This window comes from Trachinotus anak, unplaced genomic scaffold, assembly GCF_046630095.1.
Source record: "Trachinotus anak isolate AG129_WGS33_773 ecotype Australia unplaced genomic scaffold, CSIRO_AGI_Tana_v1 ptg000013l, whole genome shotgun sequence".
NCBI classification, from domain to species: domain Eukaryota; kingdom Metazoa; phylum Chordata; class Actinopteri; order Carangiformes; family Carangidae; genus Trachinotus; species Trachinotus anak.
The window spans coordinates 8,466,007-8,483,632 of record NW_027273864.1 but is presented as its reverse complement, the minus strand read 5'-3'; the positions used below and the strand labels follow the sequence as shown (position 1 = coordinate 8,483,632).

General features: G+C 42.2%; 1 protein-coding gene across 2 annotated transcripts in view; it reads left to right on the top strand.

Moving 5' to 3' along the window:
• fgd5a (FYVE, RhoGEF and PH domain containing 5a) overlaps positions 1 to 17,626 on the top strand; it is a 36,202-nt gene that overhangs the window by 8,663 nt on the left and 9,913 nt on the right. For both annotated transcript variants that reach the window (XM_071493784.1, XM_071493783.1), the window contains exons 3-12: positions 3,817 to 3,934; positions 4,887 to 4,945; positions 5,352 to 5,382; positions 8,143 to 8,294; positions 9,611 to 9,767; positions 14,151 to 14,241; positions 14,459 to 14,509; positions 14,717 to 14,775; positions 15,505 to 15,576; positions 15,676 to 15,744. In XM_071493784.1, the coding sequence (XP_071349885.1) occupies positions 3,817 to 3,934; positions 4,887 to 4,945; positions 5,352 to 5,382; positions 8,143 to 8,294; positions 9,611 to 9,767; positions 14,151 to 14,241; positions 14,459 to 14,509; positions 14,717 to 14,775; positions 15,505 to 15,576; positions 15,676 to 15,744 (859 nt within the window). The remainder of the gene's footprint in view (positions 1 to 3,816; positions 3,935 to 4,886; positions 4,946 to 5,351; positions 5,383 to 8,142; positions 8,295 to 9,610; positions 9,768 to 14,150; positions 14,242 to 14,458; positions 14,510 to 14,716; positions 14,776 to 15,504; positions 15,577 to 15,675; positions 15,745 to 17,626) is intronic.

The window sequence follows — 17,626 nt, the reverse complement described above, 5'->3', positions numbered from 1 at the left end:
ATCGCACTCTGTCACAATAGTCACAGCAGCACAACAGCCATGGGCTACATGTAATCACCATCATTAAAAGCAGCAGACGATTTAAGAGTGCTCCTATTCTCTTAATCCCCACCCCCTCCCTCATTAGTATCAAAATCTTCTATAGTTAGCCAGCTACTGAGCATATTCATCTGCTCCTGTTTGGTATAATAGTGCCATTACAAGTGGGAAAAGGCCTGTCTGATTGCTTCTTATATTTTAATAGTCAATGTTTAGCTCAATTGAATTACATATTACAAGCATCATCAAATTCACGGGAGATTGGTGGTGTAAAGGTCTTTTTACAGAGAGTCATCGTGTCCTCTGTTGAATTTGACACGGTACATTTAACTCTGCCATGTTATAAAAGACACTGCATTCAGCCGGCATAATGGCATTGCCTTAATGGTTTTGTGAAAGGGTTTCACTTATTCCCATATTACAAAAACACTTATTCACAGGTTTAATATGATAAAGGTATATATAAGCTGAATGGAGCTATATAACAAACACAGTATATTTGGTATATTACTTTGAGCTATGTTAGTAAAGAAATATTCACAACAACAAAAGCAGCTTTAAACATTAATATGAGTTATGATTTTAAAATGAACTGAAGAGCAATTGCTTTTTTGGTATGTATTTTATGTATTATTTTCTCGGAGGTATTATTATAAATTGGACACAACCCTCCATTACAGCACAAAATGTATGTTTCCAAGATTGTCCTGTTGATAGTCGAAGGTGAAAAGGTAAAGGTGAGAAGCTTCAGCTCAGAGTTTCTTTTGGAGAACAGAAAGAATACGCCTCATTCAGAAAATAAATGAGAGCCTCCAGTTGTTTTCACACTTGTTTCAACACCATGTCCACCTTTTCACCTTGTCACCGCACACAGTGTGCACACTTGAGCACATCAGTTAACCTTTGGTACAAAATGCAGTTCAACCACCAAAACACTTCATTTTCACCCCAAAGTGAGTGATGCTGCTGTAACTATAACATAAGCTCTCTCCTACTTTGTCTCTTAATGACCTGAAAAACACAAACTCCCATTCCCTCTGTCTCTATTATTGCATCCACAAATATTTCAAGACAAGCAGCTAAAAAAACTTTTGATCTGATCTGATGACTGAATGTGATACATTTAAACTGTAAATTAATGAATGTTTCACTGTATCAGAAACCAAGAATAACAATTTTTACTATGTAATGTAAAACAATAAATGATAAAGAAACAAATTTCAAAAGCAACATTATTCTTCACTGGGCTTTACTGTATTTTACCATTTGTTCTGCAATATTCCATAGTTCAGACAGGAAAAATAGAACACATTCAATTGCTCAAAATGCATTAAAATCAATACCAATACCAAATAATCATTTCACTGTAATATATACATTTATTGTCTGCCTATTGTTATCAGAGGTCTAGATTTCCATCAACATCACACTGAATGTTATCTCCTGATGTACACTGAAGGAAAAATATCTCATCTTTTGTATGGATGGTAACAAGCCTGCAAACAAGCAAAAAATAAATAAATAAATAAACTTTCTGCTAAAATCAAAATAACCTGTCTTATTTCAAGCTTATAGTTTGATTTGTCTGTCAAAATGCGGCATATTTCCATCCACACTGACCTGAATTTTGTTACCGTTTTGAGCAGAGTACCTAAATGTCTGCAAAATTTGCTGCTGGTGAGCAGTGCCTGAGAGAGGTATTCATGAATTATGGAGGAGGTGGTGATTGAACACCTCGTGTATCAGAGCAATGCAAAAGTATACACAGTTTAGTTCCCACAGTCTACTGATATGGTGAATGTGTTAAGCGCTGCTGAAAAAGTCGACATGAGACAAGTGTGAAACGACTGTAAAAAAAAAAAAGAAAATGTGAGAATGAGTTCAAAGAAGAAACAACCCTCAAGCTTTCTTTACTTCCCAACATCACCCAGGAGCCCACAGCAGGTTGACCTGTCTACTCTGAGGTCAACCATGAGTAATGGGCTGTAGGTGCTTTCTCCAGCCCACCCAATATGTCTGAAGGGCTTTGTGTTGTGTGAATCTCATGCAGTACACGCATGTCTGAATGGAGATGAAGTCCACACTGTCCACTCTGTTAACCTTTGGTCTTCTAATAGCTGTATACTCCCTGCACACACAGGGGGCTTTTCTTTGTGTGTGTGTGTGTGTGTGTGTGTAAATGAATGTTTGTCTATATTAGTTTGCGTTTGTTTTATGTTATTTGCATGAAATTTATCACATTGTCTCCTTGACATATTTTATTGTTTGTTCAAAGCAGGAGGCGACTGGAATAGGACTGCAACTTCTACATGTCATTATCCACTAATCTGACAACTATTTTATTGATTAGTTGAATTATTCTTTAGTCTGTAAAATGCCAGAAAAAAAAGAGAAAAATCACAATTTCTCCCGATCACATCATAAAGTTCAATGTAACTTTTGGCCAAACTACAAAGAAAAGAATTCAGTTTACTATCCCAAAAGATAAACAGCAAATCCTCACAACCGAAGAGCTGGAACCAGCATATGTTGGGCTAATCCCTGCTATGAATAGGAACATCTGTGAGGTTATTTGACATCATAATTTAAGGGAAGAGAAATCCTCCAAAATACTTTTCATTTTTATACAATTTTATTGTTTGGTGTATTATTTGTATTCCTGTGGCTAATCAAACATCAATGAAATGACATATTTCACAGCAGTGAACATATGAATTGGTTTTTAACAATTGAATCTATCAACCAGCCCCTCATAAAGAAATTTGTTGACAAGGCAGAATAAGTGTTACACTTAAATGACCAGAATGCACTGCAGCTCCTGTTGACTTTGGATAAGTGTAATTTTTTTTTTTTAATGGGGTTTCTATGACTTACATTTTTCCTTTGAGTCCTTTCGACTCATTGTAACTTGATGTATTATTCTATGTCTCACTGCAGTACATACAGTACATAGTATTGTAGGACCTAATGGATAAGACATCAAAGTTACTTGTGGCAGTGTATTTCTGCACATTTTGCCACCCTGCTGCACTCTTTATCTCATTGTAACTCTCTCCCATTTGGGTGCCATTTTATGTGCCATACACAATATCTAAGCTTTGTTATATAACATAACAAGTATGGGATGAAACATTTCCATTTGTGGTAAAACCTGACAGCAGTCTCAGTGCTGTCCTATAGGAGTCTTATATCTGCTTTTACAACACTTGGTGTCATCCAGTTGTCATCCTGGCAGTGTGAATGCAGTCGAACATATTGAATGGGTCTTAATGGGCCAGAGGACATTAATAATTACCGCAGGTAACATTTAAAGGGATTACATGGGAAGTGACCTACAGCATGGCTCCCTTAGGTACAGCAGCGCACAAAAGGATTAGGAGAGTCCGCACACAACTGTGCCATCTGTGAGAGGAACGACTCATGAAAGGGATTACATTGTGCCACTGGAGGACTCCATGTGAGGGATGGAAATGGTCAGAGACACACACAGGAAAAGGAAAAACATATATTTACTGGGGACTTAGAATATTGCTCAGTGTTTTGAGAATAAACTGCTGCAAAGATAGTATATAATCACCGGCTTTCAAGTGTAAATGTGCTATTTGGACTGTGTGTCCTCTCTGCTGCCTTGCATTTCCAGGTGAAGATATTCAGGTTTGGTTTTTTTTATGGTTGAACCAACGCTATTGAAGATGTGCTGTAGTGTATGTACACTGGTATACTATAAAGTACTCCGTTGTTTTGCTGTACTCAGTCTGTCTTTTCTCACCTTGGCAGTGCCTACACCGAGCCTTTCCCTATGAACCCAGCCTCTGCTGCGGTGTCGGCGGACGAGGACCACGGCCGCACCTCGGAGGAAGAAGAGGGGGTGGCAGAGCAGAGTTATGACCGACAGGTGAGATATGGGATACAGAGACAAGCAGTTAGTGAAGGAGCTATAAACTGGTCCAGCAAATCATGTATTGATAAGCCTCAGGTTTGAATTTTAAGACCTGACAGATATGAACAAAAATGACATCATACCATAAAAGAAAAGGAGAGACTATGTACTGTGGTTCATATACAGGTCTAGATTGATCCATTTGACACACATGAACTTTTCCCTCTGATTCACTGTCATTCTAGTTGTAATGTGTCACCTCAACAAAACGCAGCCATTTTACAGTAGCTCCGATATGGACCCCACCCGTCCTGCTGCCACCACAATAATATCAGCCCCCTGCTCCCATCATGTGACACGTATTTCCTTGTTTAATTCTTCTTCGAGGAAAAAAAACACAATAAATTGAAGAAAACGCAGGGAGGAGGAGAACCAGGGAGACTTGAGTTGGCCTCAGGAACAGTTTCATTTAATGGCAGTGTGTTTTGGTTTTATATCAAGGAAATGAGCATCAGTGTGCCTTTCATGGAGTATTTGTGAAATACCCCACATAGGAAATAATAACACTGACAAAGCACAGGAGCCTTGCCGGTAAACCCCCTAAATGGCTTCAATGTTATGTTTTGGCTTGGATGTTTTGAGAGCCTGTGATTAGCCTCTAAATCAATGGGCAGCGTTGTTGTCACCACACACACAGCATCTCATACATAATGCATCTGAATTTAAAAGTCCCGTATTTGAGAAAGGCTTCGTGTCTATGCTGAACTGTAATGAAATAATCAGTCTTATTTTGACAGCAGAAATCTAAAAAAAAAAAAAAAAAAAGTGAATTTGCTTTTTCACCGGTCTCCTTGGCTGCTGCGTAGCTGTTCCTATTAATGTCTGAGAGGAGTAAGTGCCCACAGAGAGCCTTTAAACATTAGCTGTGTTCATTCATCTCCCAATGTCCTCCCTCCTTGTCACGCAGATTGATGGCCGATCCCGAGCGTTCTACGTCGCCAAAGAGCTCGTCGACTCAGAGAGACTGTGAGCATCCGCACTCGAGGAATTCCCCCATTTGCCCTGTTCTCCTGCATGTCATCACACACAAACACGCTGCATCCACATCTGGTGTTTTAAACTTTTGCAGCCCCATTTCTGCTCTCCTGTCCTTTACAGCTGTAGCTCTCCTGCTCCAAAGCGAATTCATCGAGCTACCTGCAGACTGACTGACAGCCAATTACACAAGTGTCTGCTGTAACTTATTAAATACACCAGCCTTGTCCTTGCCCATGCTACACTCTTAACCATTCCTCTGATGTAGTTTTCCTCATCATGCATAATTTGAATAATTTAATGAGTCTTGTAAAATTAATGTAATTGTGTTGAAGGTTGTAAATTCCTTTTAAAAGTTTCAGTAAATCTTACGTTTACATTTCGTCTTGTTTTGCAGACACGTCAGTGCCATCAAGTACCTTGAAGAGGTAAGAAAACCTTCTACCACACCATGTCACATTTTAAACATATCCTGCTCAAGGCCTATTAAACCTTCACGAAAACCCACTGATAACATCATATCCTGTGTGTCTGCTCCCCAGTCTCTGTCTCCTTCTTCTCCTCCTCGCCCCTGTTGTAAGGCTCTGCTCAGGTTTATCAATGTTGTTGCAGCAAGGTCTACTTCCTGGTCTTGACAAAGTTGACATGTACTCTGGTGTGGTCAGTTGTAAGATGACGCAGCTTCCATACAGCAGGCACTCTAACTGATGCTTTCCTTGTATCCTTACTCAACTGATACTGTATGTGTAGATACATGAGCAACTCGTCTGGCAATCTGCTACCTAAAGGTCATGAAAAGGCTGCTGGGGCCTCTTACATTGTTTATACTGGATGCACAATATGAGCTCTTTTTGAAGAGGTCGGGCATAAAAGTGGAGATTTCCCTCTCAATAGCGTAACAAATATAGTTTTGTCATGACAGAGGATTTAAAGGTGAGCTGAGGTAACCCTCTGGAGGTCAGTTATGTATCACAGCCAACTGTCGTCATCTATTTCCATCATTTCTCACTCTCTGCCTGTCAAAACAAGACCACATCCCTGCAGAGTTAGAAGCAAAGACGGACACTGAAACAGTTAAAACAACAATTTCATTTCGATCAAAAAAAGGAAGGTGTTAAAGGCGGAGTGAGGTGGCCAACACCCTTTTTAAAGCATAGTGTGTGAGAGTTGCTATTATGGTGATGGTTTGCCAGTACAAATCTGACAGGTAGAGCCATTGAACCGAGAGAAGCCCATCAGTCAGCCTGTACCTTATAACCTTGAATAAGGTCATAACCTGAATTTCTTACGTGTGCCCCCTCGCAGTGATTCATGAAAGCTTGCTGTGAGTACAAAAGCAGGCGCGTTGTGTAATAAGCAATTTGAGGCCATTAAACAGCAACTAATGCAAATATTATACAGCGGTCTCCTCTAATAATCATAAATCTCCAATCTCATCATGATGCTCAGTGATACTAATTGGAGACAGAAACATATGCTGCAACCTGATGTGGGCACTGGTGCTTCAGAAGTGACAGTCTGACAGTAATTTGTAGCCTGAACTATTTCTCAGTGTATATTGTTGTTTTCACAAATTTCTCACTTTAAACGACACAGAGTAGCCTTGGCGTGTGCTCCTCCACAGTGTTACCGTGCCACCTAATTGAATCTCTTTGCCACCTTTCAGAGGTGACATTGAAGGCTTTTTCATCATACTGTTGCATAATGCATAGATACAGTGTTAGGCTCTTATTAGTCTTCGGACAGGGATCTGTCGAAGTATTCGTTTCTTTTTGATGCAGACTGATGTCATAATTAGCATGAAACCGAGTAATTCAGCTGGGAAACACTCAAGCGGCACAACATGCACAAACCCACAGTTTGGGGGGAAAAAAACAGGAGCAGTGTTAAGTGAGAGGCACACATGAGCTATTGTTCCATTGTTTGATAAGGAATAACAAGAATACAAAGAATTTCCAGACCCTGTCTCCACATAGGAAGGGAGGCCGTGCTCCTCTTCTAAAGGACTTTCCCTGTAACGGCTTCAACATATGAAGCTCAGACTTATTATTTTTTTTCTTGTTTGTAACCTGTGACCTCTGAACAGATTCTCTGTGTTGAATTATAACTGAACATGACCGGCTGCTCGGCCAACTGCTTAACGCTGCTTCTTGACCCACCTTACGTGAGGAAAATAGGGATAAGGTGGAGAGTAGACCGGTGAAATGGAGGGAAAGCACCTCTCATTCATGGGTGTGTGGCTCTGTGTGTGTGTGTGTGTGTGTGTGTTTGTGTGTTTGTGTAACCTGGGAGACAGAGTCAACCAGAACCGTTAAAGTAGCTGTTCTTCTCCCCAGCAGACGCGATGAATGTTAACTCAAACACGATCGATTGTGCATGATGAACGTCATGTTCTGAACCACATTATTTCGCTCCCAGCTGGGACATCTCTATTTGTTTTATGTCTGTGCTTTGCTCAGAACAGGAGCAGACGGACTCCAGACACTTATCCCTTACAGACTCATCCAGGCTTTATATATGATGCTTGTTTCTTTGCCCATAGAGAAACTGAGATTTTTTTAAGCATGTCGACACCTCCTGGCATTTATTTCCTGTCTTCATTTGCTGAGTAGATAAATAACCTCTCCTGTGGTTTTCCACTCTCATGTGCCATAACTCCTCATATTAGTCCTCTTAGTCACCGACACTGCAGCTATTAAGGCCTGTTGCACATGTTTTATGTCTGCTGAATGGACTTCATTGGACTTATATTCACTGTATATCAGTGAATATCAGGTCCTTGTCTACAAAGAGATGAAAAGTGGGGGCTATGTACAAAACAGCATCGTGTCATTGAGCACCAAGGTCATTATGCAACAACACCTGGTGTGTAGCTCTTGTGCAAGCAGTGCCGCCTTTCCTGAATGCCTGGACAGAGCCCAAAGTACTGAGGTGATATGAAGGGAGGGTGGCAGGAAGGATGTTTAGGAGGATCTGACCTTCCTTCCTTCCATTTTTCTCCCCCTGTTCATTCCACATTCCTCTATGCCTTTAATTTCTCCTGCTCTCCCTCCCTTCCTCCTTCCTTCCATCCTCACAACCATTTCCTCCATTCCTCTCTCTTTTTCTGTCTTTTTCTTCTGCCCCCTGAAGTTTGTCTTCTAAAAAGAATCTGTGCTCATGAATCCCATTTTCCCTCCCTTGTGCAGGACTTTAGGTCAGCGGTGGCTGATGCAGTCAGTGAGAATGGTGAGCCAGTGCTGGAGGAGCACAGGCTGGGAGAGATACTGGGCGTGCTCCCCCAGGTCTACACCCTCCACAGCAGCATCCTCACCGAGCTGGAGGAACGCATAAGTCAATGGTAAGAAACATATCATCTAACACTGATGACGGCTCCATGGCCTATTCTTCTCAGCACAGTTGACCCTCAGTCGTATAATTTATTATTGTGGTGTATTTTCACCCTCATGAAGTATTGAGACAAAGAAATTCATTCTCCACTGAGGTCACTGTCATTACTCCGCACTATCCCAACCCTGCTTTGAAACGCACAGTGGGATAGTTTAATAATTAGAGAGACTTCTTCGAGCAAAGGCATTGCATGGCAGCAAGTTCAACCACAGTGAAGTGCTTTATACACTTCGCTAGATATTCATTAGACACTGAATATCTAATATCTACCTCCAAGTGTTGGGATTATGTTCTGCAGCAGATCATGCAAAAACGTATTATTGGAGTTTTAATTCTAATTCTAATAATCAACTACTCTGTCTTTTAATAAAATTCACCCTAAAGCCTAGCTAGTGTATTTTCCTCCTTCTTAATTTGATCCTGATATTTTAAAGGAATAGTTCTGAATTTTTGGGAATAAGCTTTTTCATTTTTTTCTGCCAAAGGCTTGATCATCAGATAAACACCACTCTCTTTAGTAAATATAATATACACACAAACATTGTTTATCATTGTATCATAACATCGTATAACTTGTTGTCTTGGCTCTGACCAAATGTAATAAAAATCTGATTAAAAGATTAAAAGATTAAAAATGAGACGTTTTGGTTTTACATAGGGTTACGTGCCGAACTATGTCTTAACCACCCGTGAATTCCTAGTCTCAGCTGGGTGCAGCATCACATTGATGACACTGTTGTTTCGTGAGTTTTAGAGATGCTACGTGGCAGATTTTGTTGCTTTTGGACATAGCCAGGCTAGCTGTTTCTCCCTGTTTCCAGTTTTTGTGCTGAGCTAAGCTAACCAGTTGCTAATTGTCTTTTTAGTGGACAGATATGAGAATGGTATCAATTGCCTAACTATCTGCAAAAAAGCAAATAAGTGCATTTCCCAACATTTTGAAGTAGTCTTTTAGGCCAAAGCGTAAGTGGTATTGTTTAGTGTGAGACCCTCAACAATAGCTTGTTACTAGATTCAACATTTTGTATCAGTGTTTCACAATCATAATGAGACCATAATGCATTGCAGTCGCATGGGATAGACAGCTTTCTAATTACTAAAAGCAAATGTTCTCGTCTGTTTGTTGAAGGACGTCAAAAATTATCTGGAAAAATAGGAAATTAGTAAAGTTAAAAAAGTATTTTTGCTTTTAAGTATTGACTCTATTAACCATTAACATATACAGTGTTTAAAGAGACTTCATCTTTGATTTTCCTCACTGTGAAGGGAGGAGAGCCAAAGGGTGGTGGATGTGATTCTGTCTCGTCGAGAAGACTTTGGTGTGTTTGACACCTACATCTCAGAGTATGATCGCAGCATGTCCATACTGGAGGAGAGCTGCAGGAACAGCCCAGCCTTCGCCAGCATCGTCAAGAAATTTGAGGTAAATTGTTGGACGATGACGAGAACCTGACCAGATGTTGAGTCCTTGTTTTTCTTGCCAACAGTCTTTTCGCTCTGTTTTCCTTTGTTTTCTTATTGTGAACACATAAGGTATCACCCAAGTGTGGATTTGGAGCTCTGCATGATACCTCAAAGGGGAACTGGTAGAAGTGTTTTGACACCCACATATTTAAATCTCAGGTTCCATTTCCATGTTTGTGGAGGGAAAGTGAAACCTTGTGATTGTCTTCCCAGAGCAGAGATTGAACCTGGTACTTCCCCTGATACTCAGAGGCTCTCAGCTTATTTTTTTGTCACACAGCTTCCATGGGGAGATAATGACCTTCCTAAACCCACTCTATCCCGCTCCTCTCCATGGGACTGACCTTTCCACTGTCATGCTCGCATATTTTATACCCACTTGACACCAAATTCTTTGTCCAACATGAATCTCTTCATCCTTGATACTACCTGGAGAGCAGGGAAATGCGATTTGGGTAAAAGGATCAAAACTCAGTGAAGGCTCTGTCTAATATCATCACAGTAGCCCATGAATTGTGCTCCTGGATTACTTAATCAGCACTTCATCCGCGTGTTGAATAGGAATGTGTATAGCCTGTGCTGGTAACGATGCAACTGACTGTTTTTAACTAAAAGACAGGATATTAAGAGAGCCTGTAGATAAGACCACAGAGATTCAGCAATAGATTTCTCATTTCCATGCAGCTGTGTGCTCTGTCTATCCAATCGATTCACCACTTACAGAGTTAAAGCTGCTGTGTAACCGCACACAGGTCACCCTGGGAAAAAAATATTCAGTTACCAGTTATGGCTGCTAACTAACTAACTGGCTGGTATGTTTTAACGTTGTGGGTCTGTTTGTGTGTGTGTGTGTTTATGTCATTGTGGTCCTGGAGACACCTGCTGTAGTGGGAGCACCACAGAGGTGCTTTTGAGTATTTTGGCAGGTGTTTGTGTTTTCTGTCTGTGGACACATAGCTGCACAACAAAACACAAACCAAACTTTACAGGTGTGTAGTTGAGATCAAATTAAGGCAGAGTTCGAAGATGCGGGTGTGCGTGGTCCGACACAGCACTCATGAGTCAGAACGTCAACATATTGATGGGCATCGTGATTGTTAATTTATAGTAGTTAACGTGCAGATTCTGTGGATTCATTTTACCTGCTGCGTATCATTGAAAATCACTGCACAGGCTCCTGTGCTGTTCATGTTAAAGTTTGGGTTTCACAAAGTTGCCTGTTGAACTCAGCACCTTTCTACCCAAATTTACGCATTACCACTTCCATGTTGCCATACTGTGCTGTGATTCGCTGTGAGTGGGCAACACAATGGTTCCAGGCGTTTCTGGTTTGATAAGAAAAGTGAACGGACAAGGCACCAACTGTCTCCGCTCATGAATATTCAGCAGCAGCTGCTGGCCCTTCCCAGAAAGACTTTGGTTCTGCCAGACCTTAGTGCAACTAATGTAAATAGAAGGGGGTGGAAGTGAGAGATGTTGTCTTTAGTTTCTTACAGCATGTTTTCACAGCCCTTGATAACCTTAATCAAAGTCAATAATGTTCCGCTTTATTTTAGCCTCATGACACTTACACCATGAGATCCTTTTCTCACGTCATAAACCAATAATTTCTGTCTGCAGGAGCTATAAATGGGTTGATTTTCAACAAAAGAACAAACAGATATCATGATAACGCAGGACACAAGTCAATGCGTGAGAGCTGAGCTTTGTTTTTTTCTCTCTCTCTCTCCGCATTTGTTTCAATATAAAGCCCATGATTCATCTTACACCTTTAGAATTAACACCCAGAGGCATATTCAATAGCCTTTCCTCGGTCTGCCGGCAGATTCACCACGTCATACACACACTGCATATTGTATTTACGTTTCCCATATTGCATATAAGCCTGTAACCTGGGCTCTGTCCTCCCCTCCCTGCCACACCGGAGCACTGTGTGTGTGTTTGTTTGTGTGTGATTGATGCTGTGCTGTATCAGATCACTGCCTTGGGAGTTGCATGGTGTGTGTGACCCCTCTGTAATGAGGGAGAGCGAGGTCCGAGAGAGAGCAAAGACGATTGTAAGGGGTCACAGGAATCGGTACAGATGCTGCTGAGAGGTACAGCACTCATCTGTCTGTTGGCTGTGTGACATTTCTTCAGTCATTATACTTTAGAGGAGTGTTTTCTTTCTCTGTATTCAGACTTAAATCCTCACTGCCCTCAACACCTCTCTCTCCTCTCCACCCTCCTGCCCCTCCACCATTACTGCTACAAGCCAAAGTCCAGCAGTATAAGTGGTAGTAATTTCATTGTGGATGTGGTGATGACAGTGATGAAGTAGCCACAGACCCTGATCAGATCAGAGCTAGACCCTTACAGGATTAAAGCCCCCCCTCCACACCCAGCTGCTTGTTTACAGCACCATCTATGAGCATTGGCCAACACAGTGTGGTGTGTGTCCATGTGGGTGAGTGTGTGCAGTTGTACACGTCCTCTATGTGTGAGTGTGTTCGCGCCTCAGTGTATTTGTGTCTGACTGTTTCGCAGGGGCATGTCCATACACAAATTGTGTGGATCTTCGGAATCTGGTTTTATGAAATCTCTTTTCAAAGATCTTCCGCTTGGATTTAAATTCATGTCATGGCCTGAGTTTGTGTAACGCCTGTGTGTTTTCTCTCGTGCAAGAAGCCCAGGAGGAGAGGAGGAGGCCGTGCAGCAGGTGGACAGAGGGCGATAGAGGGAAAGAGCGATGGAGTGAATTCCTTGTAAAGGCAGCTGGGCAATGAGGCAGACAGAAGCTAATTAGAGAAGCAGCCTCCTTTACAACTCCCCAATTAGATCAGTTGTGTGTGTGCAGGCAGCAAATCAGCTGGGCCTGAAAGGTGTGTTTGTCTCTGCATGTTTGTGTGTATGTGTGTATCTCCCAGCACGAGGCATCACACACTCCCTCTCCTCCTCCATTTGGCGAGCTCACCCAAACAAACCACACGCTAATTAGCATCTCTGGAAAGCCACTTCCTCTGAACAAGTGTCAATTGGATGACAATTTACAAGCAACACTTGAGGAGAGAGGATGTTCTGAAGCCAGACGGGTTTAATAATGAAAAGCTGGTTATTACTGTACTCGATGCATCATGCAGTGACCAGGAGAGAGGAGGAATGGGAGGGAGGGAGGAAAGGGAGGAGAGAAGAGTGAGAGAAACTCAGATAGGTTGTTGATAGATATAGATAAGTATTTGTGAAGGCCTGCTTATTAAAACAGGCCACAGCTCTCTGTTTTACTTATGACTCCTGCACTCCAGACTGTGATAATGAAGACAAAGAGTGGTGTGTAATAACTTGCGTCCCGTCTCTCCTCTTTGCTGTCAGGGCTGTCTTATCAGCAGCCTAAGGTCCGTGTGTGTGTTTCTATGTGAGTGTGTGTGTGGAGCTGTGTATCAATGACATATTGTATTGGTGTGTGAATGTGTCTGAGATGAGTTGAGTGTGTGTCTGCATGGGTTCCTTTGTGTGTGTGTGTGTGTGTGTGTGTGTGTGTGTGTGTGTGTGTGTGTGTGTGTGTGTGTGTGCAGTGTAAATAAGATGAAGACGCTGTTTCCCGCAGGGTGCTATCTGTGCCTCTCTAATGAAGGGTAGGACTTCATTAGATTAGAAAAGACTGTGTGTGTGTGTGTGTGTGTGTGTGTGTGTGTGTGTGTGTGTGTGTGTGTGTGTGAGTGTGTGTGCACGCCCAGTCCCCCGTTGCTCCTCCACCGCTCAGGGCATAAATACCTGTCAGAGACAATTAGATCCTGATTGATTTTCTAAAGCTCTCTTTGATTGTGCCAATTTCTGTCCCCTTTCACCTGCAAATGACTGCTCTGAGGAGAAGAATGGGAGTTGTCCCAGGTTTTTTGTGTGGTGGGAAGATGTGTGAAGGTCAGCCTGCCCAACAGTGTTCCCTTGGTCACTCATGACCTTGACACGCAGCATCGAATGGTAGAGGTTACCTTTGTTTAGAAGACATAAGAGCTATGGTTTAGAGGTTGCGTTTCAGGGACACAGGGATTAGTTGTAATTTTGCGACAGTTTTATTCATCATAAATGTTAGAGTCTAGATGTACACACTAAAACAATGGAGTTACTGAATATAAATAAAAGGTTTTTCATATAAATCATGTGATCATGATATTAAAACATATACACTGTCTTATTATATAGAATGTGCCAGGTTCAAGTATATGCTTTGTGTCACTTTAAAGCATCTTTACTATATCTCTCGTGCAAACATTTTTGTGACCCTGTAAAGTTGTCATGTTATTAATACATCTACCTCTCTACAATTCTAACTACTGCTGTGGTGCACGTGTGTTTGTGTGCACAGACACGGGGCCCAGAAGAAGCTGAGGTCCCTCTGAAACACCAGCTGCTGCAGGTCATAGTGAGAGTACTTCAATATCGAATGCTACTCACAGGTAAGACACAAACATATGCGCACACACTCTTAAAGGCAAACCCGTGCAATTTTTACTGAGTTTCTACTGAATTGGAGAAGACGGGAGAATTAGCATAATGTCATGGATTCGCCTCGTGCATTGAATGAGGCCACCATTTTTTCTTAGTAAGCGTTGAATTGTATTGAAATAATCAGTTTGAATTCAGTATTTTCATGTAATTACTATTTTTCTCCAGATTACCTGAACAACCTCTCTCCTGACTCTAAAGAATACGAGGACACGCAAGGTAAACCTCATAACCTCAGGCATAATAATAACAACGTTTTTTCAGTAGTTAAAGACACACACACACACACACACACACACACACACACACAGACTGCAGCTGCTCTACATGTATCTGGGCCTAGTTGTTGAGTCACAGCCACTGAGTGTCTTTATTGATGTCAGTTGCACATAAATCTCTCTCTTTCTTTCTGTGTTTGTGTTGCAGCTGCCTTGGTGATCGTGTCCGAAGTGGCAGACCAGGCCAATGACAATCTGAAACAGGGGGTGAGTTTTGTCTGGATACGCCCCATGTGTTTGCATTCAGCCCGCTAAGCTCTTGTCAAGTTTGACATATTCACGGTCTGGCTCTTGGTGTTATTGAGACGCGTCTTTATACACTGCTTGGCAATGAAAGAGCAATTTTCAGATGGAGATCAAGTGTGAACAAGTTAAACCGCCGACGTTTTCCTGCCTCTTCTAAATGACATGCCGGAGTGAAGGAGAGATCTATCCTTCTTTGGCGCTGGCCTCCACAGCTAGCCGATTAACGCAAGGGGCGAGGAAAGATGATGTCAACAGAAAGCCCCAGGTGTATCATTACAAAGGGAGCAGTGTAAGAGTGGACATGGCCTACGCTCCTTCTCAAACATGAGCAGCCCATGGAGATAATTCACAGGCCCTCCCCCCACTGTGTCTCTTAGCTGTCACTGTCAGGATCCCCTGTGCCTCACTTTGGCTTGCCTCCTCTGTTTATCACACAGTGTGTTTTTTTGCTCTTCTGTGCACATGCACCGACACACACAAGCTGACAGACAGTGGAAACACAGGCTCCCTCTATCCCCCCCCCCCCCCCCCCCCCCCCCCCCCCCCCCGCTCAGTTTTCAGTATCGCATCCATTTCCGTGTTCTCTCCCTCTCATTCACACACAAACAGGGACAATTTCATTCTCTGTCTCCTCTTCCGTCCATCATGAGTTAACCCCCATCCATGTCTCTGCTCTTTCCTCTTCCCCAGGAGAACTTGCTGCGTCTGGTCCACATAGAGTTCAGTGTGAAAGGCAAGAGGGACCTCCTGAAGCCTGGAAGGGTGGGTTAGCAAACATCCAGAAAACACAACAACACATCAGAAGACCTTAGACCTAAAAACATGTTTTTTCTAATGCTTAAATGCCTTTTCTTTTGGCAGATGTTTGTCAAAGAGGGCACGCTCATGAAGGTCTCCAGGAAAAGCAGGCAGCCTCGGCACCTGTTTCTGGTAATATTTCTTCTTCTCATAGCACTCTAACTTCACAACATCAGGCACAAAATGATAGGGTAAAGCTGTTTGTTTAAGCCCGTAAAATACTGTTTTCACCTTTTGTTCCCTTTTGTGGTTTTAAAATAACAGTTTGACATTTAAAAATATGCCCTATTAGATGAGAGGTGATTAACTTAGTTTAGCATAAAGACTTGAAGCAGAGGGAAACAGCTACCCTGGCTCTGGCCAAAGATTTTTTTTAAAAGAAAGAAAGAGAAGAAAACCCCCCTCACTGATTAAAAAATAACTAATTGTAAAAAAAAACAAAAAAAAAACAAGGCAGTTGCTGGACTGTTTCTTGTCTATGTGCAGTTATGCCCTGGAGTCTCTGCTGGTCTTTTAGCAATCTCGCGATCACAGTTTTTGTAGGGACTAGACAAAGCTGACGTAGTTTGGCCAATTGTGGTATGTTTGGACATTACCAAGCTAGCTGTTTGACCGTTTCCAGAGTTTATGCTAAGCTAACTTAACTGCCTGCTGGCTGTAGCCTCATATTTAGGATACAGACATGGAAGTGGTATCATTCTTCTCGTCTAACTCTCAGCTGGAGGGCAATTTTTGTATTTCTCAAAATATCAAATTAAATCATCTTACTACTGACAATATATTCAGTAGCCTGTTCCAAGTCTTCACTGGAACTATATTATAAACACTGATAGACATATTCAAATCCAAATCTCTATTTGAGTTCAAGTCCAAGTTCTCAAATGTCTTGTGCGTCATTTCATACACAATTTGCCCAAACTTCCTCACGTATTTGATATCTCTGGAAACTTTGATTGCCAGGGATTTAATCACTGTTACATCAACGATTTGACATGGTTCACTGCATTAGAAAACACCTGCCATAATATTGAAGCAATGGTGAAAACAAAGCTAGCATGATCTGCGAAAATATGAAGGAATGTTGGGCGTAGGTTGGTCTGGGAGGTAGGTGAGGTTGGGAGTTGGGGGGCTCGAGGCCAAGGCTGTAAGACCTCCACTAAGCACCACACCCGTTCAGCAAGGGCCTCCCTCTCCGCTCTTCTCCTCTCCTCCCCTCTCAGGACTTGTTTTCCAGGGCCCCACTTCCTTACAGGATGTTTGGTGTGGGTCACTGGATGCTGGCTTCCTGTGTATTGGGAGGGGACTGACAGCAAAGTGAAGGCCAGACACCCTGTAGAATGCAGGGAGGAGGAGGTGGCGGAGGAGGGGTGGGGGTGTTACACAAACACATAACGTAAAATAGAGAAACCCACTCTATTGTTCCATGTGCAATCAGTGCTGTCTCATGGTATGATCTATTCTTGAGCTATATATCAGCAGAATTTTAGTTCTAGTTGATTCAGACAGAATATAACATGAAGATACTGTTTTTTTACTTTTTGTTCTATTCCATCTCTCTCCCTCCCAGTCCTATTAAATAGGATTTCAGTTGATCGATAGCTGGAAAGGTTTGGTGGTTGATACTTGTAGGCTATTAGGGTTATATAGCCATTCGCTTTCTTGAAGTGGATGGCTTCAGTGGGTCAGGTGTTATTTATTGGCTTTTAAGGAAAGAGAGTCCAAACAACAGCGAAGATGAAAGCCATCACTCTTCACAGCGACAGGGAGAAGCTGCAACCATGTCACAAGCCTGGGCTCAAAGAAGAGAAAGGATCAGCTCGAATGAGTGAGGGAAGGGATTAGGAGGAGGATGGAGATCACGAGAGAGATGCCAGAGGACAGGTGAGGGAGGTGAAGGGTGAGAGGATGAGCTGAAATGCCACTGTTGAAAAAGTAAATGTCTAAACGTGCCAAGGGGTCAAGGACGTGCCCGTTGTGTCCCATCCGTGAAAGTCGTTTGTGAAGTCTGTTAACT